Source organism: Lotus japonicus, chromosome 1, assembly GCF_012489685.1.
Source record: "Lotus japonicus ecotype B-129 chromosome 1, LjGifu_v1.2".
NCBI classification, from domain to species: Eukaryota; Viridiplantae; Streptophyta; class Magnoliopsida; order Fabales; family Fabaceae; genus Lotus; species Lotus japonicus.
Window position 1 is genome coordinate 135,492,794 of NC_080041.1, and position 27,921 is coordinate 135,520,714.

Genomic DNA, 27,921 nt, shown 5'->3' on the forward strand with positions numbered 1-27,921 from the left:
TGAAAAATAAAAATTTATAAAAAATAACTAATCTAAAATTTTTAATAAAAAATTATTAGATTAAAATGAGTCCTTCAAACACCTTATCTCAATACCACCCATAAATCATAAAAACAAACCAGCCTCGATATATATCGCATGCATTACTTTTATCTCCTCATTTATTTTCTTTCTCGAAGTGCCTACACTCAATCGATGTCTACGATCATTTGTTATTAAAATAGATAAGCTAAAATATTGAAAGAGAATATGGAGGTGAATGGACGGAGGATAAGGGACGGTGTTCTTTAGTTGAAAAAATGTGCATTGGTGGAAGCAGCTCCGTTTCCAATTGACATTTTAAACACTGAAATGATATTATGTTTAAAAGTGGGCAAGACAACCAAATTAATAAGTAGATTATGTCATTGCTGTTCAAAAATCTATTTTTATATGGAAAAAAAATTATACCCCTTTGTTCCTTTTTATAAGAACAAAATCACTACTTCTCGCCCCTTTAATAAATGCAGTTAAAGTAAAATTTACATGTCTAACTCCACCAAAGCTTATTTCCACTCTATACGCAATAATTGAAAAATGTTTGAACATGATACAACGAAGAACATGACAGATTAACAAAGATACATTTTACATCAAAGCAAAGGCAGTTAACAAAGTAAGAGCATCCGTAAGAGCAAGGCAAGATGAATTTAAAATGTGAATACACCGCAAGTATTTTGAATAGCTTGCAAGTGTTTCTTGTGAATAGAAGAATAGCACAACAAAATTCCTTTACTAATCTATTCATTTGATATGTAATCTATCTGTACAACAAAAGCCACCACTCAAGAAGTTAAAACAGACACTACATCATCAGCAAACTATTGTACACCTAAATTGAATCTTAGTAGTCTGAGAAAAGCCAAATACTCATCATAGATATTCGTTAAGAATCTAAAAATGGTGGCTGCAAATCTAAGCTTGACTGTCAAATGTCAATTTCCTTAAGATTTTTTCAAAATCGTCCCTATCACCTATGCACCTTTCTCCATTACAGTAAAGCTAACTCCAACATGACACTGTTTCATACCATAGTACACTAAAATGAATATTGACAGAACTAACCCAAAATATAACCACTGCTGCTAGTAAAACAAAATCATGTTGCTCCAGAGCTGACTGTAACCCCACTACCATCTCTTAGCCCTTGAATGCACATATGCAGATTTCTTTGCACACTATCTGCAACCAATTTCAACCTACCTTGACTTGCATCTGCTGAGGTCCCGTTAACCTCCACTGTTCGAGCCACCATCTGTTTGCATTTCTCCCAATCATCAATACGCGACCAACAGGCTCTACCACCATGGCTACCACTCATATCGAGAAAGGATACATTAGGACTTTCACCAAACGAATACCTCAACCTCACTGAAACACAGTATGGCAACCAAGCAGCGCCACCAGCAGCATTGACATGAGGGATGTGAGCAGAATCGAGAACAACAGTAAGTGCAAAATCAACAGAATTATGCAGGCGATCATAATGGATATTGCTTTTAAATGCAGATGAGCTCTTCGAGTTCTGATCCACACTCAACCCAGCATGATTTTCAAGACACAGTTCAATTCGTGGTTTTTGAGCTGAAACAGCATCTCCCACTTGTGTTTGGGATAATCCTTTTTTCCATGCAATCAATTTCAAGAATTCTCTCAGAACCGATACAGGTAAGGTGAGCATAGTTATGAATGATGCAACACGAGAAGCATCATAGGGCTCAGATGCCACACGACGGCTGAAGTAGTCACATATTTCACTTATTTCAGATGGACTCAATTCCTCTGGCGCAGGATTAGTGTTTTGTTGTTGCTGCTGCTGCTGTTGGTGAAAGCGTTTTACGCTTAACACCTGAAGAAGAAGTTGAACTCTGTGGACACTAACAGCAAATACATATCCCCTGCAGATGGATGAAAAGATAGCATTGCTGTTTAGTTTTCCTATGTAATTGAGATAAAAATAACATATTTAACTTAAGAACCAAATTTTACTTTGGTTCCACTTCCACTAGTTCCGATTGCAAAAGTGCCTTGTGACACTGCTTTAACAACCATAGCTTTAAATTTGATTTATCTTACTAATCATTGAATATGTTAGAACCTCAGCTCTGTGCAATCACTATGTTGGTATTTAGCTACATTTGTAATGTTTAGCTGAGAACAATCAATGGGTACAATAAAAGACTAACCCTCCCAGAGAACCCAACAATTTATCGTTTTGATGATGCAAAGATGGTGTGAAAAAATGAACTATTAGTCAGTACCACTCAAACAGGTGGTGAGCAGGAGGGCAAAAATTTTCAACTTAAAAAGTAGAGATGTAGTGGAAATTAAGGATCAAAATGTAACTAAGCATTTTTTTTTTGCCAACCATAGCTATAATAAGTCATATGAAGTACTAATAAGCATAAAATTCATTAACACTAAAAAATATGATACTATGATGACATGGCATTTTATTTTAAACCCATAACCAAAATTCAAAAATATTGTTAAAGAACTCACCTGGTTTTAAAAAATTATAGCAGGGAGATGTGGAAAACAAAAAGTTTATAAAATAAAAAGTGGGTAGCACTGCAGGGAAGGGGGGAAATTACTTACCCAACAAAAAACCGCAATGCAGGCTGCTCTGGGTCCAAGTTCAAGAGTGCACCTTCATTTTCCTTCAAAATGGTTCCAAGGATCTCTTTCAAAAGATCTGGTAACTGGGCAAATAGCCATAGCACTCCAAGATATTTGAGAATACCTCTCAAAACCTTCTTCAGAGCAACAAGTGGAACCCAACCACCTCCGTATCCTCCATCATCACCAAGGCCAATAATGGCTGTGTTCAGCTCGCCTCTGACATGCGCTGGCACAACTGTTCCAGGTGGCCTACGAAGAGAAACTGGTGACGTCATCAAAGCTAAATTAGAAGAGCCTGCTAAAGCATTTCCCACTCGGTTTAAACTAGCTACTTGGTTCCCAGTCCTAGCCATTGCAGCAGAAGTAGACAAGTTTATTCTATTTCCATTAGCAGCAATCAACTGGGACCCTGAATTAGAGTTTGGATTATTTGGATTTACGAGCCCACTTGCCTGTTGTCCAGTAAAACTAGGATCTAATCCATTCAATTCCTGGGCAACATGCTCCATGATAAAAGGCCGAAACTGGGGGCATGGCAATGATCCTCCAGAAAGAGGACCCTCTTTAGGCGGCGTTGCAGGCTGCAACCACACCTGATCTCCTGCAAAGCAACGCATGTCAACTGCAAACTGTTTTCTGTACATGATTCTTATCCAATAGGGACCGCGAAGCACAACAGAGACATCAATTGGCAAAAGAGAACTTGGAACAATGCCTGGGCCACCACGCCCAGCAGCAGCTAACATTGAAAGGGTTTGGTTAGCGACACTGTTACCAGGAGACATAACTGTACTTGCCCCGGGACCAGAAGTAGGCTGGCCAACGTTTGTTGTTGGATTGCCAAGCAGAAGGCCTTGTGATGGCACATAACCACTCTGTTTAGGGAGAGAAGATAGAGCAGCTGCGACCCCTGGAACAGGGCCAGCTCGTGCTGGTCTGGTTGCAGCTGCCAGAGCATGCAAGGGCCCTGCAGTCAGCCGAATACAATCCAAAAGCGATGAAACCTCCGCTCCATTTATGAAATCTTCTAGAAACTTTGTACATGATAAAAGCATGTATGTTAGTATATGTATAGGCCCAGAAAAAAAAATTGGATCGGTGTGGGGAATGATCCAGAACAATATTTTACATATATCTATACTCTATACAAAAGACAACAAAGTAACTAGTTTCTTATCATCACAGAAATATCAGAGAAAAATTTTAATCAAGCATTACCAACCATACATAAGTAGAAATAATCATAGTAATTAAACTAGTGTAATGCATGTTTTACTTCTTACAGCATTATCAAATGAACAAGCAATTGAAGATTTTACAAATAAGTGGACTAAATATGAAGGTGCCAGCTAGAGTCAAAGGACAACAATAACTTTGCTGTATGCCTGTATCACTTTTTTTTGGGTTGGGGGGGGGGGGGACCAAGAAAACAGATTGGAGACGACAATCATGAATGGAAAATGTAGCCTTACACTGTTCTAAGTTGACATGATCTGAAGCACGGCAGAAGAATGAGTCTACTAACACCAAGATAATGAAATGGGAAAAAAAGAAACTAGAAACCAAGAGAAAACAGTTGGAGATATAAACAAACCTTGGTATGAGGCCAAAGTTGATCAGGAGATACATGCATTGTACAACCCTCTTTACCAGACTCCCATTCAACAACAAAACGTGCAAGGACACTTGTTGAACCAAAGCTAAACCACAAGCTCATCAGCCCAACTGCCTCAATTCTAAATGTTTTTCTCAAATTTTCTGATAGTTTGTCTGCAGTATCTGAAGCCTTCGCACCAGATATTTTGGCAGCAGAACTTGTAATGAGCTCTTCCGATTTCTCATCTGCTCTTATACCAAGAAGTCTCCGCATACCAAGGGCAAACGTTCTTGCATTGGCAAGCCTTTGGATATCAGCTACTAATTTCTTTATACTATCCACCTCAACAGATTGATAACTCAATACTACACCATCTGGATCATAATGTATATGTGAATCTATGTCAGAAGTGTTAGCAATTCGAACACCTGATCCCCACGGGGTATTACTGCTCCCTTTCTGAAGCTCCCATAAATCCCTGAAGTGCTGGTCATTTATTTTAACATCCCAATGCATGCAACCAGGTCTTCCAAGTCGCAAGCATATATGCTGCCATGAATCACCTCTAGCGAATGGAAGCCGGAACCAAATGTTAGAGGATGCAGTTCGTAAACTCACTTCTTCAACATACGAGATGTCTAATGCATCCATCTGGCTGGTTAGCCTAGCATGTTTAATGCAGAGTGAACAATGTCTGACCACATGGAGGAGAGCTGCTATATAAATGCTAGATGGAACATTCCCTTTATTTGCTTCTGCAATTAAACTGCCATAACTGTATCCTTCAGCTTTAATTATCATTTCCGCGGACATAACGCCTTGTGGCAAAGAGAGCTGAGAGTCAGATAAATCAGAAATCTTTCTTCTCTTGCAGATCCCTAGGTTCTTTTCACGACCTTGAAGAGATGGAATCAAATTCAACATATCTGAAGCTGTTCGTTTTCGAGATTTTTTATCACGTTCGGAAATGAAGTCTTCACTAGTGCCATAGGTAACTGTGGATTCCAGTGCCTGGGCTGTAAAGATTCATTTTGCTAGTCATACATGTTTAGTGAAAGGAAGAAAAATATTAATGGCATGCAAAAATTCCACATAATAAAGATCAAGACCCAAAGATAGAATCTTACATACGGGAGTCGTTGCACAAGAACTAGATCCAGCAGCCTTGTACAATTCAACTTGAGGTCCATTAGGCACAGACATTCGAGAGCTAGTCGGCAGAGGAGGAGATAACAGCCGAGATGACCGAGTTCTAGACAAAGCATCATTAGAAGTATCATTCAACACTCTTAGCTGTTCTTCATCCATTGCATTAGAGGAACTAATGTCACCTGAATGCGGAGATTTAAGAGAAGCCAAATCCTGTTCAGACTTTGAAGCAGATAGCTTTTTCCCAGCAGTAGTGGCCCTTCCCTGTCCAGTGGGGACTGAGCCAACAGAACTGGATTGAACTGGGCCCTTCACACTGCCTGATGAGAACAAGGAACCGCTATAGCGGGTAGTAACACCAGATGAATTAGTTACATTATTAACTTGTGATATCTGCATGCCACCTTCCCATTTTGGAGATGAAGTTCTAGCCCTTAAACTATGGGAATCCATTGTGACAGGCCCATAATGAGAAGGCAGGGATGTATTCAAGGGTGAAGAAAATGGAGGTGCAGAAGACCCTTTCTCAAGTCCAAACACTTCATCAACAAGTGATGAAAAACCTGATGGATGATAGCCTCTTGCAATCTGCATAGAATGCTCAAGGCGAATATCAGAACAAAATTCAAGTCCAGTTGTTTGATTTGGACAAGCATTGGGTAAAACAGAGCGTAATTTTCCCCAGTCAACCAGGCTTGAATTCATTTCATCTTCAAGCACCTGCATTTGTCCTATATCAATTTTCTTGACCCGTAGCACCTGACTAAGGTCACCAAATAAATTATCTTTTCCAGATGGGTCTGGCTGAGTCTCTAACAACTTAAACAAGGGTTTGAAATCCTTATCAAGTTGCATCAGCAGGAAGTAAGAGCTTCCACATTCTGGAAATCCCATCATTAGCATAGCCGAACTGGTCGATATGCTCTTGGGCAGGTTAACTGTACTCAATCCATGCTCATATACCTGCAAGAGTACCCCATAGTCCATGTCTTAGGGAAGCAGTATTTTGAATAATAAACAAAAATACAGTCGAAAACTAATTCAGAAAATTTTCTTCGAGCAAAAAGGTCTCATAGTCCATAGATCTTAAGGAAGCCCAGATCTGGATAATGAATTTTCAAGTACAGTCCAAAACTAATTTGTAAGCTTTTCTTCAAGTGAAAGAGGAGAAACAAAAAAAGGAAATATACCTCAAGGCCCAAAACCCGTCCAATAGAAGAAAATAGGTGCAATAAACTTTTGCTTCTCAAGCTTAGGAAGACCTCAGCAGCAGACGTCGATCCCTGATTTAAAGCTTCTTCACATTCTAACAAAGCGGAAGAAGCAACTGTATATTGTGATGATTGAAGAAGAAATCTGCCATTCCTGAATATAAAAAACAGAGGAATGGATTAAAAACCCAAATTGAAATGAAGAAGATTAGGAAAAAGCCGGTAAGTAACGTAAGGTACCTGATATTAATTCCAAGAGTAATAAACGAAGAGCCATAGGCACGCACATGCAATACCCCGTGGCCCTCGGATTCCTTGCTGTAGCATGTATCATCCTTCTACATACAGAAGCAGAAGATCTTAAGTTTAAAATCCCATGCAATATTGAATCGAAGAAAGTAGTTTATAGATTACACACAAAAATTCAGAAGGTAACTGGAATGAAACGATGTAATTGCAAATGCAGGTTACATGATGCATTGTAAATTAGGAGTGGAAAGTATTTCACTGAAAAACACATGCATATCAACATAGTAAACCCCAAATTTTAGGCAGACAATGCAAAAAGAAGATGACAATAGTTTTGGCCCGAACTGGTAACTCATTTACCTTAACCTACAAAAAGCACTATTATCCAAAATGAAATATTCAGCAGCAAAGGTTTATCAAGCATGGAACTTTCAAATATTAATATCAAGCCAATACTTAATACATGGGTAAAAAACATATGGATACAAGGATACAGGAAAACTCTTATGAACTCAAGATATTATATGGCCTAGATATGTTAACATAGCTGCATAAGATTTGCAAAGAGACATTGATATCCTGATGAACACATAAACATAATAGTAGATGATGATCACAATTTATGAAACTATACTTGTGATTACAGTAAAAAAGTACTCATTCCTTGTCCATGTAAAGAAATATTACTTTTTCACTATAAGCATGCCACACAGTTTACATAATTTTACCCAATTAATCTTACATTGCCTATTACAAAAACCATCATTCATCCTTTGATTCCTTTCTAATGAAGTCTTGGCTCTCTGAAATTGCCAATTATTTAGTGTCTAATCAAATTGTACCATTTTGATCCCCCCCCCCCCCCTTTCCTTTATCCAGAAACACACAGCTTCAAGTGTGGTCCACCAAGAGACAACTCTGCATTATTTACTGTCTAGTGTCTAATCAAATTGAACCATTTTCATCTCCCCCATTTCCTTTATCCTGAAACACATAGCTTCACAACTCTGCAAATTCAAGCAGCCACCACCATCAAGTGGATCATGTGCATCTCCCCTAATATCTCACAACATTGTCTCTCTGAGTATATCCTTTATCTTTCCTAGACAGAAGTTAAAGGATGGAATGGATGTCAACCAAAGCTTCTACTGTTTTTGGATCTATTTTATTTCACTTCCAAGAACAAGGCCGTACAATAAGATTCAAGGAAAGTTTTAGAGTTGTAATCCTGTATCACAGGCACATCCCAACCTTAGCGATCAATATTTTCTTTTAAAAATAAGGAGGATAAGACACCGATACTTCAGCAATTTTGGAGTATATAAGCTTCCTAGTTATAATACTTAGAAGGTAGCAGATACATAATCTAAATGCAGAATTCTCTGCCTAAACAATAATGAAGCAAAATAACTGCCGTACCAGTATATAACAACAACAACAATTATTATTATTATTATTATTATTATTATTATTATTATTATTATCATTATTATGTGGTTTTAGTTCAAGGTCTGCAACCGTGATTTGACAAGGTTTTGGAGGTTTAAGAAAACCGCAACGCGACTGTGATTTCAGCCGCAACAGCCACATTTATTCACAATTTTCTGCGATACCAAGGACTTCATGGTCCGCGACCATGATTTAACAAGGTTTTGGAGGTTCCGAAACCGCAACACGACCGTGATTTCAGCCGCAACAGCAACATTTATTCACAATTTTCTGTGATGCCAAGGACCACAACACAATTGTGACTCCCGTGACCACGACCACAATTTTAAAACCTTGATACTAATAATTATAATTATAATAATAATAATAATAATAATAATAATAATAATAATAATGACAATAATAATAGTAAAGCTAAATAATATCCAGGATTTAGGTTGACAGCAAACAAGAAATATGTAATAAATGTTAACTAACCTGCTTATATTCAATATCAGGTTCTCCCGTGCGGGACTTGAGCACAACATCATCTGCGGTTCGACAGACCTGAACATTTTTAACCAATTCTCTTTTTATTTCCAGCAGCCGTGTATATCTGTTGCAGCAAATAGCTCTCAACAGCAACCTCTCAACATCAATACAACTCTGGTCCAAAGGAAACTCTGCTTCCTTGTCTGTTAAGGGATCTATGACAAAATTGCTGTGTAGACACTTTACCTGAAGATCTGATCCAGGTTCTATTTTTATAAATGGGCACGCACCTGATTCAGACCTAGCAGCACTTTTATCAAAATCTAACCAGTATATTATTTTTAACCCCGGTGTCCGTAGACCAGATGAATCTGATTCCCCATCAGGGTTCTGTGCGGAACTAGAACTCGCTCCATGATCCGTGCCACCATCAGAAATGAGCTCAAACTTGATTGCATCTTTCCATCTTCCCTGTCGAAGAGCTTGCACTTGCCTAATAACTGTATCCATAACAAGCGCAACACATAGCTCGTGAAGAACTGAGTACAATATTGAAAATGGATTTTCTGCTGCTGCCATTCGTCTCTCTAAATCGTCTCCAAGCACATGACGCCGCAGCTCATCCAATTTCACCGGCTTACCTTTTTCACCAACAAGCAGCTCCAAATGTAATATTCTCCACAGGGATAGGTGCCCTCTGTACCCAAGCGTTATCAAAACCTCAAACTCTCCATCCACCCTAACCCGTGCTGTCCCATCAGAAACTTTAACATGAGAAATTTCCTTCGGAATGGAAACCTCAAGCAATTTCGACCGAACAAGCATGTCCAGCTTCTTCAAAGCAGGCTTCTGCTGATCTTCGCCCAATGCATACTGAGTACCCACATCTTCTACACATTTAGGCAAGCGCTCGTAACTCCCCGTCAAAAGAATTTCAACAGCCGACGGAACATCATAAACGGGAGCTCGAGCTTGCTGAAGCCCCTCATGCATGAAAAATAATGAATCCGCCGCTTGGGTAAAACACATGTCGTGATTCGAAACAGTCGAAGCTAGTTGCTGGCAATGCTGAATCAAAGGAACCTGCAGCAAAGCAATATATTTCAAGGAAAAACATTAAAAAAAATCTTTTTTTTCCTAACCCTAGTCATGAATTATGATAACCTAATCAAGGCACACCCCAATTCAATTAAATAACAAAAAAATGAACAAATGATTTTGCAATTCAACATGAAGAATTCAACTGAGATTGAGATTGAATGATTGCCTGTTGACACCACTTGGTGAGGACATTGAGGCGAATCATGCGCTGTTGGGTCTTGCTGAGGAATTTGAGGATGCTGATCTTCTTATCGGTATCGGATAATTCAGAGGACCTGCATTTGTCGACGAGTTCTTTGAGGGAGGAGTAGGAATCCTGAGAGGCTCGAGTGACGAGGGTGGATAGCTCCACCGTCTGTTGCCCTAATTCCGCAGCCATTGGATTCTAGGGTTCCGATCTGTGAGAGTGAGTGGTTGTTAATTGCTTACAACATGGAAATTAGGGTTTCAGGGAACAACAACAATGGGGTTAATTGATTGATTCGAATCGATTCCGAAGAAGAAGAAGAGAGATGAAGACCAATCGCTATGACTCTTCTCTTTCTCTCTCTACAGAATGAAAAAAGACTTGATTTTTATGAGCGAGAGTATTCTTATTGTTTATGTGAAGAGGGACTTTCATCAATATCAATATCAATATCAATATCAATATCAATATATATTACAAAAGAAAAACTCATATATTTTTTAAAATTTTAGATTTGATTAGGATTTAGATTGTTTATTTCTTGATTTTATCTTAATTTATTTTTGATTTATTTTTAGAGTATTAATTAATTTTTATGCTATTTTTATTGAATTTTCACATTTTTAATTAATTCAGGATTTGATTTTATGAATTTTTATTGTGATTTGCTAGGTTTTTGTAGTTTTTATCTATCTTTATTTATTACTTTTTTAAATTTTAGATTTGATTAGGATTTAGATTGTTTATTTCATGATTTTATTCTAATTTATCTTATTATTTATTTAATGTTAATTTTTCAGGAAATATTTTATTTTAGAGTTATTTTTAGACTATAAATTAATTAGGATTTAGGTTGTTTATTTTTATCTTAAATTAATTAATACTCTAAAAAAATCTCACGTGTCATTCTCAGGTTAATTCTCATAAAAAAAAATTCACGTGTCATTTCATTTGATAGATTCTCTTATGTTGTGTTATATTATCTTGAAACCGAATTTTAAAAGATTTGCCCTAATTATCTAAGATTTATCTAGATTATTCCTTACTAAATTTATTTCCAAAACAAATCTTGAAGCCGTTTTTATTATCTCTTTAAATTAGGAAAAGTCTCAAGCCTAATTTACTACATATTTACAGGAATCCCATGATTTCTCCTTTTATTCTTTCTCATGATCTACAATATAAAAATATATATGTAATGCTGAGATTATAATCCATTAAAATTTAAAAGATTTTTTCTAATTATCTAACATATTGCATCAATCATCTCCTCCTCTAATATTAATATATATTAGAAAAGAATTATATAATGATGAGCAATCCAAATTTACGAAATTATCATTTCATTATTTATTTGATTTAATTCTTTATTTACAAATAAGTATAAAACACTGTTGGTGCCCAAATAGCTATAACCTTTAATACTAGGGGCAGTCGTGTTACACACAACAGAAGGAAATTGGAAGTCAGCGGTGTCGGAGAGCCGGGAACACGGGCCTGCATTTGGATTAGAGCTTTGGGCAGTAGAGCTTGGACTTGATCACACTTGGAGACTCGTGATTAGAAGTTTGGTTTGCCAAACATATGTGTTGATGTGGTACGTGTTATTGGGAGCACAATGGCAGTGGATACTTACTAGCATAGAGAGTCCATTATGCAGACAAGGGAATGCTTGAAGAAAGATTGGCGAGTCCTGTTTACTCACGTCCCACGAGAGCAGATCAAGCGGCAGATTTCCTTGCTAGGAAGGCGAATCGGGAAACTTCATCACACGCAGTGTGGGAACAACCACCGACTGAGATTCATGGATCATTGTATTTAGACGTTTGTCCTTAGTTTTCTTTCTGTTTTTCTTTTTCCTCATGTAAACAAAAAACAAATAGATATTCCCCTTAAATTAATAATACTTTGTTGGGCAATTTCTTTAGACTAGTCTGGGCTTCCTTGCTTAATCTACAACCTCTTACCCACCCAATAAAGACATTATTGCTTCTTTGGAAAACCGTCCATCATAAGGCCCAATGTATTTTTGCATAAAGGCCCACCCCAAGTTTTGTTTACCAAAATAAAATGAATATTGTCCTATCCTCAAATCAAACTAATGTATAAAAGATAATGAATAAATGGAAACAAATATCTATCCATAGTTGATTTTAATTTTAGCATCAATGATAGTAGCAGATAGTTATGACACTTATGAGGGCTTTAGAAACCATTATTATATTAACTCTAGTTTTCAATCCATGGTGTTGAGTTTAGTTCTTGAAATAGCTTAACAATATTGAGACTAGCTAGTACTTATAACACTTTCCTATGTTTTGTGCTTTCTCTAACCCTATCAAGAAAGCCCATGTTCAGCACATAAATGCCACACGTGTGGTGCCATAAAAGAGCCTGGTTGCATTGCCTTTATGGATTGGATGGGAAGAGCCGAAGAGAAACCAGTGAGTGAGTGCCAGAGTGAATGCACACGTGCGGGACCTATGACATGGGCAGGACAGACATGGGAATTGGGAGGTAGGCAGGTAGCAGATGGGGTTCATAGTCACACGCCCACACGAGGGGTGTTGATGCATATATTAACTTCTCATTTGGTTACTTCACTGTCTGATATGCATGCATTTCCAATCTGGTTAGTATACATGGCCTCAAATATTAATCATGATATGATCAAGGTTTTGGATTGAGGTTGCGAAACGATCATGGCCAGAAATTCTGAATAAATGTGGCTATGGTGGACGAAATCACCATCACATTTTAGTTTCAAAAACCTAATTAAAACTTGATGTCAAGGCTGAAACAAACAAATTATAGCGGTCACTCGTTTTGCAAATCATGACGCTTCATGACTATAGTTGGAGTTCAGAGGTGCGGCTAGATAGGTGGTTGAACTTCGATGAGTGACCGGAGATGACGAGAAGTATTTCAATGAGAATAAAGTGGGCATACAAAATCCTTTCAAAACAAAATGACCTTTTTAAATTTCAAAAACTTTTTAATATGGGTGAAATTTATACACTGCCCTCAAGGCCTCAACTATTTAACAACATATATGGTGTAACATTTTTGTAAATGCAACAAATTAGATGACCTGTTACAGGGACACTTTCCTAATTAAAACCAGAACAGTGATTGGCCCCTACCTATGCATGGGACCGCTTTAGAGGGCTGCGAGAACAGTGGACAAATTAAGGATGAGTATGCAAAGACTAAAAAGAATGTATGCCTTATAAAAAAACAGTAAACCTTCTTTTTAATTTCCACATAATAATTCTCAATTACAAAACTTATTTTATGAAGATGACAAAAATATATGATAATAACGTATAACTAACTTGAATTCTGTAAAAAAAAAAAAAACTTAAACTTGAATATAATTGTCAATATAAGTTAATACAATTGGTTTAGGTTCGGGTTTAAATTTTAAAGAGTGACCCTCTGTTGACCTTCTCGACATGTTATTGACGCTCTCTCAAGTAGTTTAGAGGTATTTTTTCTCCGTTCTATCATTTTCATTATATGGTGTTTGCTGTGGTACCTTGAGTCAATTCAATGCGTGATACCCAAAAACTTAGACTTGAATTATATATTTACTTGTGAATTATTAAGATTTAAAACCAACTAATGAATGATTTGTGCAAACATATGAAAGACAGGCAGAACCAAATTGATTGGGATGAAAGACATTGTCCACCACCATTAGAGGCACACCACATTTATTTTTCATTATTTTGTGATATCATCTCCCAACAAGATCCAACCATGAGAATCTCTTACACGTGGCAACATCTTCACCGCCGATGCTCCAATTTACCACACAACACACTCAAATCAAATCTCATTCCACATTATTATATCACCAAAACCTTTAACCTCATCACATAAAACACAGGCCTCATTCTCCTCACCCAACATCTCAATCTCAATTCTGAAACATTGTTTAAGGTTTCTTAACTTTATTATCTATGGAGGCAGAGAGAGACAAGTACAGCATGATCCATTTTGAAGAGACCGAGCTGCGACTCGGTCTTCCTCTGAGTGGAAAGGAAGGAGATTCCACCCTCAAGAGCACATTGAATGGAAAGAGAGTTTTTTCAGACACAAAAACTGTGGATTTAAAGCTCAATCTTTCTTCAACAAACAATGTCTTGGGCTCAGGATCTTCTTCCTCCTCTGTTTCTAAAGAGTCTAGGAACCCAGCAAAATCACCACCTGCAAAGTTAGTTCTTCTTCCTGTTCTTCCTTTTAACTTCCTCTGTTTCTTGAAGCTCTTATTGTCTCTGTCTTTAATGTTTATTGCATGCATAATGGTTTGATTAATTTTATACCATGTTTGTTTGTTCTTACGGTGAAATTATGCTTTAATTTATTACAAATTTTAGCTTCTGAGCAAACTTTAGATTCTATGCTAATTAATATAGTGGAACCAAAGATCCACTTAATCTAAGAGGGAAAGTGTGTAGATCTTCTTAATTGGACTTATTAATGAAGGGTCATCAGTCATGCCCCTGTTTTCAAAGTACCAAGCCTTGAAGAGAATTTGTTCAATTTCACTTTAGAGAGTTTAGAGAATTTGGGAAGTCATGAAGAAGAGGGAAGGATTATCTTTGGTATAGGATTCCCTTTGGGATTTTTCCCATTGAAATTCTCAATTGAAAGTTAGGACACATGTGGCTTCTTTGAAATTCTCAATTATATTAACTAATCACAATGATATTTGAATTAGGCATTCCAAAATGAGGATGATTTGTCTCTAGTTTTTTTTAGGTGGAAATAGAGGGAAAAAATTGACAAGATTTAACATAGTTGTTAGAGAGTTGAGCTCTGTAAGTATTTAATTCAGGATCTAATCATTCGAAAATGCGTATGGGAATGAGTCGTTAGGAGATACATATTCACTTTATGTGATTTCCAAGTTTTGAAGAGATTAGTCTCATGTCTACTAATCTACCTTAATCTACCTTTCACAAAAAAAAAGTATAAAGGACTGTTAATGTTATTTTGTATTATGCATCCGGATTTCAAGGTGGAAAAGTAAAATGAGATCCAGATTTTAAGCAAAGAAAAGTTGGATGGTTTTGGTTGGAATTCTTGTGCGTGTGGCATGGTTCATTGTCGGGTAGACAATGGAAAAGGACAAGACACACGGAATCTTGCTTTTCTCAACCACTCAACAATTCCTCATACTCCAACCAGCCAATGAGGAAAAGAGGGAAAAAACAATAAAACTATGAAAAAGACTAGTACTTACTTTAACATTAAGTGGGTTTGGGATTGAGTAAAAATATGAGTTTCACTTTCAATAAAAGAAAGAGTGTTGAAGAAATAGTGTTGAGGTGAGTGCCAGTAACTGTATAAAGTTTTCTAGCCTAGTGTCATGTCAAACACGGATTTGAGTTATCTCATGGAACACGACAATGTTTGATGAAATATTGTGTCTATTTCACTTATTGAAAATTTAAAGGATTCCACATATTTAGCATAATAAAGAGAGATAGATATGAAAACTCTACATGATGATACATAATGATGCATGAGAGAGTTTTCACATAAGATTCATGTCAAACACAAAAGTAGTACCAAATTAACCACACGATACGACTCTTGACAATTATTTTCGTGCATTATCCGTCACATTGATTTATTAAATGCAAAAAAAAAAGAAGATAACATTATTTATTGATGTGTTTAATCTTGAATAATTTCCAGGGCACAAGTGGTTGGTTGGCCACCAGTTCGTTCATTCAGAAAGAACATTGTTAACGTTCAAAAGAGCAACAATATTAATGAAGCAGAGAAGGCCACCATCACCTCCACCGCAACTGCCAGCGGCGGCAACAACGCTGCCAACCCCGGCACGGCTTTCGTGAAGGTGAGCATGGACGGTGCACCTTACCTACGCAAGGTGGACTTGAAATTGTACAAGAGCTACCAAGAGCTCTCGGAGGCGCTGTCTAAAATGTTCAGTTCCTTCACCGTCGCCAAATGTGGCTCCCAAGGCGTGAAGGACTTCATGAATGAGAGCAAATTGATAGATCTTCTGAATGGCTCTGATTATGTGCCGACATATGAAGACAAAGATGGAGATTGGATGCTAGTGGGTGATGTCCCATGGGAGTGAGTCTCGTTCTTATCTGCAAATTAATTCTAACACAAATAGCATATCGTAAATATGTATACTATCACATTTAGTAGTAAAACCATAACTAATTAACATGATTCACTTTAGAATTACCTTAATCACTGCTAATTAAGATTATTTTACAGGATGTTTGTGGGATCATGCAAGCGCCTGCGAATAATGAAAGGATCTGAGGCAATCGGGCTAGGTTAGTAATCCAATCCAAATTAATTAAGCTTCAATATCCATAGAAAATCTTGTCTTAATTGATTGATGTGTGATGATTGTAAATGTTATTTCTTAATTTGCAGCACCGAGAGCAGTGGAAAAGTGCAAGAACAGAAGCTGAAAAGTTAAGTTTTGAAGTCCAAGTTCAACAAAAAACCTGCTTGGTCGAGTCTAATTAGGAGCCAAGTCATATAATGTTTTTTTGGCAAAAAAGTTTAGAAATAATTTTCTTGTATGTATGAGAAAATATTTGGAAATTGTTATGGAGGAAAAATAATAGAGTATGTTATATATGAATGAGCTCTTGGTTGTTTCCAAGTGAAATTAAAATGTGATATTGTCTATAGTTGGTGTGCTTGTCTAATGAGAATGTCAACACATGTAGTTGTCCGTAATTGCGCGTATTGTACCGTATACGTATTAACTTTATAGTGTTTGGGTCTTATAAGCAATATATCATTTGTTAGGCACATTAGTGCAACCTGCCCTTAATCGGTCACATTATCAGGGACTAGGACATCCAATTGGTTTGAGGAAGCAAATACACTGGATCCACGAAAATAGGGGTTAAAAAAAATAGCTATAAGCTGGGCCATACTAAAGCATATTCCTCATGCAACAAATTTTCATCAAGGACCTGTTTGACTTAAACCTTTGGACTTTTGGTCTATCATATATCATGATTGTGCATACTAATTACTAAGTCTCTAATATTTTAAATGGGCAATTTTAAACACTAAGATTCTTCTTTTAACCACTTAGCCAGGATCATCTAGACATAGTAATCTTCATCAGATTCATCATCCTCTAGTACAAAAGAGTCTGGGACTTAGCAAGAAATTTAAAGAAGAACAAGCAAGCCCAAGGTACCTACTGCTTGAAATGAAGTAGCCTCCAAACCTTAGTAAAGGTCCTCGACAATTGCTTATGTTCAGAAAAACATGCAAACATTGAGTCATTATCAGCAACGCTTCAATGTTGATAATTTTCAGTGTTGTGCATTGCTCCAGTGATGCAGACACTCCAACACTCTGGCGCTTGGCAGTCAGATGTCCATTCAATCTAGCGCTCCAAGCAAACATTGGTTTCCTTGCATCAAGAAATAAAAAAAATAAAAATCCCTATAAAATATCAGAATACCGTAAAATAATTTAGAAAAATGAAAAGTGAATGAGTATTGCTATATTGCACAACAAAAATAGGCACGACTCTACACTACCCATTAGATTCTATGTTTCTAATTATTTTATTATTTGAAAAAACATATTGAGCCAAGAAAAACACTCGGTTGTGCTGGATTGTTCATTCAGGTGTCGTGCAAAATAGCATTAGCGAGTTGAATAACCCACCATCCAATCACATTGAAGATAAGTGAGTTGAAATTTCCATATTTTATTTATTAATTTATTTCCAACTCATTTATCTCCAATGTGATTGGATGATGAGTTATTTAACCCAAACTTTATCATGGGTCATTTAGACAACCCCAAGTAAAATATATTTAGTTTTAGTTATGATTTTCATACATACAAATAGCGCAGACATTCAATAGACACGTCATTTTTCTCTATTTTTATTTATTCTATTAAATATGATATATCACATCAAATATTTCTATTTCCCCTCTTTTATTTTGTCACATTCACAACCCATTAATCAAACATGCTTTCACTCTGAACCAACACTCTCACACACTCTCCCCCTTCCACACTCATCAAAATCCTGCCTTTTTCTCTTCTTCCTCCATTTCTGTCACGTAACTCTCTTCATCTCAATTTCAAGAAAAACATTCGATCTTTTTCTTTCCGTTTAATTTTTTTTTCAGTTTTCGCATAGTCAGTCATCAAATGGAGGCAGCAATTGATGTGTTACCACCTAAACGCCCTGCCTCAAGTGGTATTCTTCATTCCCTTCTCAAAAGTTTTTATCTTTTTCAATTCTTGGTTAATTATTTTCCTTAATGCTGATAATCAGGAACATACCACTATCCCAGTGTATGTATTTTGTGTTTTGTTTTCACCTGCATGCATTTTTCGTCAATTGTTTTCTCAGTGTAAAGTTGTGTCCTTTTCACTTACTTAATTCTGTTTTTGATGATATAATGTAACTTTGTGGCATTCATTTGTATCTGTAATTTGTTTGCAACCCTTTTTGTTACTGAGTGTGCTTGTTACTGGGTTTGAGAATCAAATAAGTTTATTTTGTTTGAATGAAGTTGAAACTGCATTAGTCTATGTAGGATCATATTTAAGTCCAACTGAATTCTACAAGTCTTAAGAATATTTGCTTTTGCTGCTCTATAGGATGCATGCATTTAGTGGGTTATATGGATTATGGAATTGCTTAATTCAGTATACAACACTTGCAAGGGATATCTCTAGTTTTTGAATATAGTTTCTGTCATCTCTCCCATTAATAAATTTATCTATTTATTCATGTCTTTCCCCCAGCAAAAAATACATTTATGGATGTTAGTATCATATAGAATATAGATAGATGTTGACAAACTTCATTTTCTGAAACCAGGAATTTCTCCTCAGGGACATAAAAGACTGAAACTATCTAGTGATAGTCTGCCATACTCAGCACATGATAAAGCTGTGCCAGAGGCACCTACAAATGTTGAAGACTTCAGCAATCCATTTGCAATCTCTGATTTTTTAAATCGTTTAGAAAGTGGAAAATTTGGAAGTGTCACAAAGGACATAGAGGCCCTTATAACCCGAAAAATGCAAGTACTGGGCCCTTTCTTTGCAAAGTTTCCTAAACTTGTTACTCAATCATTAAACGTGGTTGTGAACCACAATGAAGAAAGTAATAAGTTGGAAAATAAAAAAGGCACCATCATGTCACATGATAAAGTAGTAGATTTGGAAGAGGAGCACACTAAGAAGGATGCTTCTGCAGCACAGCCTGTTGTGATTATTGATTCGGATGAGGAAGATGATAGAGACAAAAATTCTTCTCTTCCATTTAATGAAGTAATGTTTCCGAACTCACTCCAATCTCCTGCATTGAGGATGATGGTAAGTTCCCCTGGTTTTGTGATTCTTGAAATATGTGAGCTCTGTGAGCTTTTATTTGGATTAGTGGCATGTTTTCTCCTAGGATGATTTGAAGGAACTTTAGTATTTCATTTTAACACATGTGGCAGAAGATTGTAATTATATCATTGACTCTTTCTTGATTTATTATTTGTCCCTTAATTGTTATTTTAAAAATATATTGCCCTTTTATTTTCATAAGTATAAAGCAGAATCTTCTGGCTTTATAGGGTTAATTATGTAATTTTTATATCCATCGTCCATATATGACTCGTTCTATCTGTTTTAACTCTTTGAATTATTATGTGTGCCGTTACATATAACTTACCAACATACATCTTTGGCTTTATTCTGTAAAAATAGAGGTATTATTGCAGGGCCTAAATGTTGCTTTTAGCTGTTGCAGAAGGTTTCTCCATTGAACCATGTACATGTTTTAAGCTCTTTACACAACATTTTTAATAATTACAGAGATCTAATCACCATTCTACAGAATTCTGAAAGTTATCTGATTTTTTTAACCACATTAAAGTTTCTTCTTTGTGTAAAAGGCTCATATGACTGAAATGCAGCATTAGAAAAAATTACTGTGTTGAAGAGTCAAGTGCAATTCTGAAGCATTCTAAATCCCTATCTATCTCAACACTGCATAGTTCTCTTAAAAATAAGTGCTTAATTTCTTGTGCCATGGCGTAATTCTATGTTAGATCTTTATAAGTTTCACCGAAGTCTGACATTTTGCCTCAAGCGTCCCAATTTTGTAATTGTTGGCTGTCTTGCTAAACTTAAATGTTTCTATACCATATAAAGTTTCCTGTACCTTTGGTGATAAGTTTGGTAGTCATGCAAATGATGATACAAAAAATAAAAATCATGGACATATTTGGTTTCCTGTACCTTTGGTGATAAGTTTGGTAGTCATGCAAGTGGGTATTAGTTTGGAATTTTCAATTTCTTTGTCAGAGCGTATTGTGTTAATATTCTTCATAGAGATTATCAGATATGTGTGTTTTGGTAGATTCCTTTGTAACATTCTGTATATTTGGATTGAAATTTGTTGCTATATTTCATGAGAAGATGCTGCCACGTCTTTCATGTTTCCTTTTTATTTTTTAATGCAAGTTGGTTCACTGACATGCGTTATTATTCGCTGTGCAACAATTGTTTATAGGGGTATCGTGCTCCCATTGCTTACCATGGAGAAAGTGAAGATCTCAAATTTGAGCCAACTCGGGCTGCTAAAGATAAAACTCAGAGAGATAAAGGTGTTTATGTTGGTGTACAGGAGGAAGATGAGGTTGATACTGAAGATGATGGGCTTGATGATATTTGGAGGGAAATGTCAATGGCCGTAGAATGTTCGAAGGTATGTTTACTTTAACTTGTTTTCACATTTCAGTGAGAATGGCTGTCTTTGTCAATTCGCTATATCTTCTACTCATCGGTTCCTTCTTTCATGCCATTTCATTGGTACTTGTACTAGGATGCTTCTGTGAATCCTCCGCCCGAGGAAGAAGTTGAAAAAGAAGACGACTGTGATCATTCTTTTGTTTTAAAAGATGATCTTGGTTATGTTTGTCGTGTTTGTGGCGTCATTGACCGAGGAATTGAAACCATATTTGAGTTCCAGTACAAGGTTAGACTCTTGTCTCAATGTTAATGATTTTCATGTTATAAATCTTGGTCATAAAATAGTTAGTGTGAAATTGAGTTTTTTAAGTATGCGGCTTGAAAATAGATTTGTAGATTGAATGTTTGACTCAGGACATAACAATGCTTAAATTAAAACAGTTAGAAATGTGTTCCAAAAACTCTTCTGATAGTTTATGGTTTCCTCTACCTCTTTTGTGGGAAAATAGGTGATTTGTTTGATTCAACTTCATAAAGCACTCAAGAACTTCTTTACTGAACCATAATAATTTAATAGCAGGCAGGACATTTTTATTATTTGGGCTCAATTTCTTTGTAAAACATTGCCTAGTTCATAATTCTGTATGTTCTGGACTAAAACATGAGATGACTTATAGCTGGGGACAGCGAGTGATCAAAAATGATTTTTTATTCTTATTTTCTTATTGAAGGTTAAAAGGAGCACAAGAACTTACATGGCTGATTCATGGAATGCCAAAGCAAAAGTTGATGTATATGGAATTAATATTGCTGAAGATGACATCATGTTTACTGAAATTTCAGCACATCCTAGGCATATGAAACAAATGAAGTCTCATCAAATTGAAGGGTTCAATTTTCTCGTCAGAAACCTTGTAGGTGACAATCCTGGGGGCTGCATCTTGGCCCATGCTCCAGGATCTGGGAAGACATTCATGATAATCAGTTTCATGCAAAGTTTTCTAGGAAAGTACCCAAATGCTAGACCTCTGGTGGTGCTTCCCAAGGGAATACTATCTACTTGGAAAAAGGAGTTTCAGACATGGCAAGTGGAGGACATACCACTTTACGATCTTTACACTGTGAAGGCAGACAGTAGATCACAGCAGTTGGAAGTTTTGAAACAATGGGTGGAATGCAAGAGCATCCTTTTCTTGGGGTACAAGCAGTTTTCTTCAATTGTCTGTGATAATAGTACTAACAGCATATCAATATCTTGCCAAGATATATTGCTTAAGGTACCTTCAATTCTCATTTTAGATGAAGGACATAATCCGCGGAATGAGAATACTGATATGGTGCAGTCCCTTGCAAAGGTAAAAACACCTAGAAAAGTTGTACTGTCAGGTACCTTGTATCAAAACCATGTGAAGGAGGTATTTAATATTTTGAATCTGGTTCGGCCAAAGTTTCTAAAGATGGAAACATCTAGGCCTATTGTCAAGCGCATTCACAGTAGAGTACATATATCGGGCAAGAAATCTTTCTATGATTTGGTGGAGGACACTTTGCAGAAGGACCCGGATTTTAAAAGGAAAATAGCTGTTATTCAAGATTTGCGTGAGATGACGAGTAAGGTACTTCACTATTACAAAGGAGATTTTCTTGATGAGCTTCCTGGTCTGGTTGATTTTACTGTGTTGCTTAAGCTGACCCCAAGACAGAAGCATGAAACTGGGAAATTAAAGAATATATCTAGAAAGTTCAAGGTATCTTCTATGGGCAGTGCGCTGTATCTTCACCCTAGATTGATACCTGTTGCGGATAAATGTGGTGAAAACTCTGTATCTGACCAAATGGTGGATGATTTAATTGAGAAGTTGGATGTGAAAGATGGAGTGAAGTCGAAATTCTTCATGAACATTCTAAACTTGTGTGAATCATCCAACGAGAAGCTTCTGGTGTTCAGCCAATATCTCTTACCTTTGAAATATTTAGAGAGGTTAGTTATGAAATGGAAAGGTTGGAGTTTTGGGAAAGAAATCTTCGGAATCTCAGGGGAATCTAGCTCTGAGCAAAGGGAGTGGTCCATGAACAAATTCAACAATTCACCTGATGCTAAAATCTTCTTTGGTTCAATCAAGGCTTGTGGAGAGGGCATATCTTTGGTTGGGGCATCCCGAGTACTCATTTTGGATGTTCATCTGAACCCGTCAGTTACTCGTCAAGCTATTGGTCGTGCATTTCGACCAGGACAGACAAAGAAGGTCTTTGTGTACCGATTGATAGCTGCTGATTCTCCAGAAGAGGATGATCACATTACTTGTTTCAAGAAGGAATTGATTTCAAAGATGTGGTTTGAATGGAATGAGTACTGTGGTGATAGGGCCTTCCAAGTTGAGACAGTTAGTGTCAATGAATGTGGTGATGAGCTCCTTGAGACTCCAATGTTAGGAGAAGATGTAAAAGCTTTGTATAAAAGGTTTGAGACCACTCTTTGTTACAATCATGCTGTTCTTCTTCACTAATACTGGTTTTATTTGTATGTCAGGTAAACTGTTGGCATTCAGATTCAGTGGACTTGGATAGCAAATGTTGACTGCATTTATGGTACACATTTTTACCACTGTATTTGTTGATACTGAACAATGTAGACTGTAGAGAGTGGCCTAATTGACTTAGTTGTCTTTGCTCTTTGTACACATGTGATCCATCTTCCTCACTCTTGTGTGAGTGTAGAGATGTACAGAGTATTAAACTTTCCTGACTTGTTATAATTGCTTGTAGTCTTTTATTTCTGTTGCATCAGCTTATCTGGTTGAGATGCTAATACTAATATTACTTTGCTTCAGGAGATATAAGTAGTCAAAATAATTAACTCAGTTTAAATTGAGATTACTGTACTGTGTTGATGCTCATACAATATGTGATTTCATCTTGTTGGCCTAATGAAAAAATAAAACCTGCTAGCAGGATGCATTTGCTTGCTGCATACAATGTGATAAGTCTTTTAGGTGTCTTATTTGGGTCCCACAGCAGCCCAAAAGTCCTTGGGCTAATGAATCTCTTCTGTGGGGCCATGGAATCCACGTTAGGTGTATATGGCATCAATCTTGATTATATACTTCAGCCCATAGTGCACTACCCAACTAAAGGGTGCATTTGCTGCATATGATATGACTGATATTTCTACATCAATTTGTTCAATAGAAATAGAAATGCCTAAATAATCAACATAAATAAACTAGGATGATGCTCTGTTAAACGATAGATGTAAAATTTCCCATGGTTTTTGAATATTTTGTATTTTGGGTTTAAAGCAAAAAAAAAATGTTGTTCAGATATTTGCACCCACCAATCTTTTATATTTACGCATTTATGAAACTTGAACCTTTGAATCAACATCATCAGCTGCCTTATATTTTTCATTAAATTAGACGGTAGAGTAATTTTACAATTTAACTTATGGACTGGCGAGCCCCTAGAGGGGCAACGCCCAGCATGTATCCCGCCCTGAGGCGGGGCCCTGGCCTTCAGTTGGGCCTTGACCTCGGAGGCCCAATTGGCCCAATAGGTAGTACCCAAGCTCTATAAATAGGAGGTAGTTATCAATTGGAGGGGACTTTTGGCTCATTTGATGAAATAACACTTGAAATTCAGCACTCTCTCTCATTCTCACTCTCTCTTGGCACAATCCCTCTACCTCTAGGTACTATGCCTCTCTTCAATGTCCATTCCTAGAACAACTTAACAAACCAAAGATTAAACAACTCAAATTTATTGATACTGATAGCATGAATTTAAGAGTTATCCAACTCCATTCAATCCAAATTCATATAGGTTGGAAGAAATACAACATGTTATAAAATTGAATTATTTCACCGCACGAAAAAGTGAGTACGTCATTATTCTAAGATAACACTCATATATAGATTTGAAACTTTGTCTTCTCTCCAATTAATTAAGATGTGGATGCTCGTTCTTACAAGACAACATATTTGACCAATTCCAACCTTTAGCCGCCCCCATTTGTTAGCCTGTTACTCATCTACCCGTGTTCTCAGAGCAAAAGAGATCCAGATCGTTGATATTCAGTACCATACTTTGACAGTTTGACCCATCTTAACATACCCATCCCACCGTTAACTTCACAAGCAGCCATACGTCTGAAACCACACTAGTACTGCCCCCCTCATTAACTCTCAACACATAGCCGCCGCGTACACGTGGGCATGTTAAGATCTTACCAGTCATCACAAAAATAATGGAAGGAATAGCAAAATGGAAAGTGATAGTTTGATCTTAGGATAGAGATAAAAAAAATTGTATAATATGGACTTAAAAAACAGGGATAAATTTTGTTGGCTTTATGCATATAAATAGTGAGCCAAATGAAGGAAAATATATCAAGCAGAGTTTGTGAGCTAAATTGGGAGATATGGCAAGATTAGTTGAGGCAGTGCTAGCGGTGTTGTTGCCATGTTTGATTGTAACCGCCATGGGTGAGCAGTGCGGAAGCCAAGCTGGTGGGCAGTTATGCCCAAACAACCAGTGCTGCAGCCAGTACGGTTGGTGCGGCAACACGGAGGACTATTGTTCGTCCTCCAAGGGCTGCCAGAGCAGATGCTGGGGTCCCACCCCTACTCCGGGCGGTGAAAGCGCGTCAAATGTATACGCCTCCTATCACTACTACCGGCCGGAGCAGGTCGGGTGGGACTACAGCGGCACTTACTGCGCCACCTGGGACGCCGGTAAATCATTGGCATGGCGCAGTAAGTATGGCTGGACAGCCTTCTGTGGCCCTGTTGGACCTCGCGGTCAAGCTTCATGTGGAAGATGCCTTCGAGTAAGAAACAAGCAATTCAAAATTTTCTTAGTTCATACTATATATCTGTTTAGGTTTTAAATTGTGGTTGTGGTTGTCACTGCGTCGTGAAATTGCAGAACAAATGCGAATTGATGCGGTTGCAGCGAATAAATGAATGAATTTAATGATTGATGTTTGTAATTTGCAGGTGACAAATTCAAGGACTGGAGCTCAGCAAACAGTGAGGATTGTGGATCAGTGCGCCAACGGAGGGTTGGATTTGGACTGGGGCGTGTTCAGCAAATTGGACACCGATGGTGTTGGATACCAACAGGGTCATATGACCGTGAGCTATCAGTTTGTGGATTGTGGGAATGAGCTTGAGTTGTCCAAACCTTTACTTTCCATCATCGATGCTGCTTAAACAATCAAATGCTAAATCTTCTGCTTAATAATTGCTGTGTGAGAGTGATATGAGACTAGCTAGGATCTTTCCATTTGGAAAGAAAATCTTACTCATGTCACGTGCTCTGAATAAATTGAACTTTTGTAATGGATTTGGTTATGCTTAATGACCATGAAAATTCATATATATGTTCATCGATCATCATCAATTTAATTTCTTCCTCTTGGTAAAAAAAATTATGAGTTTTCATTTGATGCGAACTGGAAATTGATTTGTGATGAAAAGACCCCAAGCGCATGTTCAAGCAGTCAAATATTTGTTGACAAGTTTCAAATCTTTCTACAAATCCTCTGTAATCACTAAATATGGTTGGTTCTATGAGGAGTTGGATCCTTAATAAACTCTAATTGTGACATTCCAAGTGAGCGCTTCAAATCTCTATTAGAATGTTGACTACTTCATGTTCCAACCATTGCAATGAGAATTGATTTCTTTGTCACAACACCGTCAAATGTTCTTCCATAAACTGAGTTGTGGTTCTCTTTGGTCTCTTTGTGAGGTTCTAAGCCTTGCACGCTGTTGGGAGTTGGTTGTCCACAATCTAGCATAATGGAAGGAACTCCTACGCTCAAGTCAGTTTCTGAGAAAAATACACTAGAATCAAAGTTCATCTTAAACAAAATAAGCAAAATGAATAATACTTATGTAATTAAAGGATCAAAGTGTAGTTGAAGCACTTAACTTAGTGAAGTCATGGTGTATGACTTATGAGCCAAAGTCACGCTAAGGGAGGCTTTATGAGTAGTGTAGATATTTCCTTTATAATCAACAACCTTTTTTTGCAACCCATCCACTATGCCAGCATTGTGTGCTGACTAACCGTCAACGAAACTTACATCGTGACTTCAACGACACTAAGGGTAGTCAAAACGAAAACACTGACATTAAGAAAAGAGGGAATCTGTCGATCTGACCCGCAGCAGAGCCGAACAAAGATGAAAATGAGGATAATGGAGGGAGTTGCAGAGATGGTCACTGGTAAGGCACAACGGCGACACGACTAGGCTTGCTCCAAAATAGAGCAAACCAAAACCCTTCTCTTTCAACCTAGCACTCTACCAGAGAGGGACGTTAGAAAATGTAGCCTTAGATCTGGGTTGCATAAGTGCTCACGACAACAACGGCGACGAGATGAAGGCCCGGAGACAACAAAGGTGGAGACACTGATGTAGGCGGAGGAGACGACCAAGCTGGAGACACTGACGGTGAAAGCGAAGTAAGTGGTGGCAAGGGGTCAGGGGAAAAGAAAAATAGAATTTTAGAACCAAATGAGGGAACACTTACTTATTTGGGTAACAAATCCACATAATGTGGAGGAGAACCACCTATTAAGTAAAGAAAAAACTACAAAACAAGAAAGGGAACCTCCTCTAGAGGAGGAGGAACCCCCAAGGAGGGAGAACAACAGTCTACTCTCCTTTTCTAACCCTAGTAGAGCGTCTTAGAAATAAGGTGGTGTTGTTATCCTCAAAATTAAATGTGTAAGGCCCAAGTTTTTAAACTTATGCCAACTAAATAGAATCCTATTCACGATTAGGGTTGATGTATCGTGAAGGGAAACCTGAACTAGAGTTTACCAAATGAAACAAATATATGAAGGAGAAAGTTCAGGAAAAGTCTGAGGATTGTATCGAAGTCGATTTAAGTTATAGCACGACTAATATTCGCTTTAAAACCTAGGACAAGAATCTTAGGAAATAACACTATGTTCCACCCTTGGAACACTGTAGGATTTTAGTCCAAAAATCTTCAGAGAAATGTTAGAACTTCTCTTTTTCCATATATCAAAATCGTTTCGAGGCGAAACTCTAGGATCTACGAACGTCCGATTCCAATCATCGGAAGTTTGCC

At 37.2% G+C, this 27,921-nt stretch overlaps 4 protein-coding genes across 6 annotated transcripts; 3 read left to right on the forward strand and 1 right to left on the reverse strand.

Moving 5' to 3' along the window:
* Window positions 1-753: 753 nt before the first annotated feature.
* LOC130731288 (mediator of RNA polymerase II transcription subunit 14) lies at window positions 754-10,460 on the reverse strand. 2 transcript variants are annotated; one of them, XM_057583526.1, is made up of 8 exons: window positions 10,055-10,460; window positions 8,794-9,870; window positions 6,859-6,953; window positions 6,598-6,772; window positions 5,386-6,370; window positions 4,256-5,274; window positions 2,638-3,695; window positions 754-1,937 (listed from the first exon to the last, which is right to left on the reverse strand). In XM_057583526.1, exons 1-8 carry the CDS (start codon window positions 10,265-10,267, stop codon window positions 1,139-1,141), a joined length of 5,421 nt encoding a protein of 1,806 aa, XP_057439509.1. In that variant the 5' UTR covers window positions 10,268-10,460; the 3' UTR covers window positions 754-1,138. The 2 variants fall into 2 exon arrangements, with proteins under 2 accessions (XP_057439509.1, XP_057439508.1); XM_057583525.1 differs by having other exon boundaries at window positions 6,859-6,956.
* A 3,458-nt stretch (window positions 10,461-13,918) lies between these two features.
* On the forward strand, window positions 13,919-16,768 carry LOC130731290 (auxin-responsive protein IAA16). The gene is made up of 4 exons (XM_057583527.1): window positions 13,919-14,294; window positions 15,785-16,192; window positions 16,343-16,404; window positions 16,508-16,768. Exons 1-4 carry the CDS (start codon window positions 14,041-14,043, stop codon window positions 16,543-16,545), a joined length of 762 nt encoding a protein of 253 aa, XP_057439510.1. The 5' UTR covers window positions 13,919-14,040; the 3' UTR covers window positions 16,546-16,768.
* Window positions 16,769-18,061: 1,293 nt separating this feature from the next.
* On the forward strand, window positions 18,062-23,679 carry LOC130731291 (protein CHROMATIN REMODELING 35-like). Of its 2 annotated transcripts, none has more exons than XM_057583528.1 (6): window positions 18,062-18,320; window positions 18,951-19,450; window positions 20,640-20,834; window positions 20,952-21,104; window positions 21,550-23,259; window positions 23,349-23,679. In XM_057583528.1, exons 1-6 carry the CDS (start codon window positions 18,272-18,274, stop codon window positions 23,394-23,396), a joined length of 2,655 nt encoding a protein of 884 aa, XP_057439511.1. In that variant the 5' UTR covers window positions 18,062-18,271; the 3' UTR covers window positions 23,397-23,679. The 2 variants fall into 2 exon arrangements, with proteins under 2 accessions (XP_057439511.1, XP_057439513.1); XM_057583530.1 differs by having other exon boundaries at window positions 18,063-18,320; window positions 21,550-23,279.
* Window positions 23,680-25,192: 1,513 nt separating this feature from the next.
* On the forward strand, window positions 25,193-26,211 carry LOC130731292 (barwin-like). Its single transcript, XM_057583531.1, has 2 exons — window positions 25,193-25,643; window positions 25,813-26,211. Exons 1-2 carry the CDS (start codon window positions 25,236-25,238, stop codon window positions 26,026-26,028), a joined length of 624 nt encoding a protein of 207 aa, XP_057439514.1. The 5' UTR covers window positions 25,193-25,235; the 3' UTR covers window positions 26,029-26,211.
* The last annotated feature ends 1,710 nt before the right edge of the window (window positions 26,212-27,921 follow it).

What these genes read in the sequence shown, in the direction of transcription:
- LOC130731291 (XM_057583528.1), top strand. Translation starts at nt 18,272, where the DNA reads ATGGAGGCAGCAATTGATGTGTTACCACCTAAACGCCCTGCCTCAAGT. An exon ending in TAAACGCCCTGCCTCAAGTG is followed by an intron (nt 18,321 to 18,950) that starts GTATTCTTCATT and finishes TTCTGAAACCAG; the next exon opens with GAATTTCTCCTCAGGGACAT. An exon ending in TATTTGAGTTCCAGTACAAG is followed by an intron (nt 21,105 to 21,549) that starts GTTAGACTCTTG and finishes TTCTTATTGAAG; the next exon opens with GTTAAAAGGAGCACAAGAAC.
- LOC130731290 (XM_057583527.1), top strand. Translation starts at nt 14,041, where the DNA reads ATGGAGGCAGAGAGAGACAAGTACAGCATGATCCATTTTGAAGAGACC. An exon ending in GTGGGTGATGTCCCATGGGA is followed by an intron (nt 16,193 to 16,342) that starts GTGAGTCTCGTT and finishes ATTATTTTACAG; the next exon opens with GATGTTTGTGGGATCATGCA. An exon ending in ATCTGAGGCAATCGGGCTAG is followed by an intron (nt 16,405 to 16,507) that starts GTTAGTAATCCA and finishes CTTAATTTGCAG; the next exon opens with CACCGAGAGCAGTGGAAAAG.
- LOC130731288 (XM_057583525.1), bottom strand. Translation starts at nt 10,267, where the DNA reads ATGGCTGCGGAATTAGGGCAACAGACGGTGGAGCTATCCACCCTCGTC. An exon ending in GACGGGTTTTGGGCCTTGAG is followed by an intron (nt 6,371 to 6,597) that starts GTATATTTCCTT and finishes GTACTCTTGCAG; the next exon opens with GTATATGAGCATGGATTGAG. An exon ending in GCATTGCGGTTTTTTGTTGG is followed by an intron (nt 1,938 to 2,637) that starts GTAAGTAATTTC and finishes ATCCATCTGCAG; the next exon opens with GGGATATGTATTTGCTGTTA.
- LOC130731292 (XM_057583531.1), top strand. Translation starts at nt 25,236, where the DNA reads ATGGCAAGATTAGTTGAGGCAGTGCTAGCGGTGTTGTTGCCATGTTTG. An exon ending in CATGTGGAAGATGCCTTCGA is followed by an intron (nt 25,644 to 25,812) that starts GTAAGAAACAAG and finishes TGTAATTTGCAG; the next exon opens with GTGACAAATTCAAGGACTGG.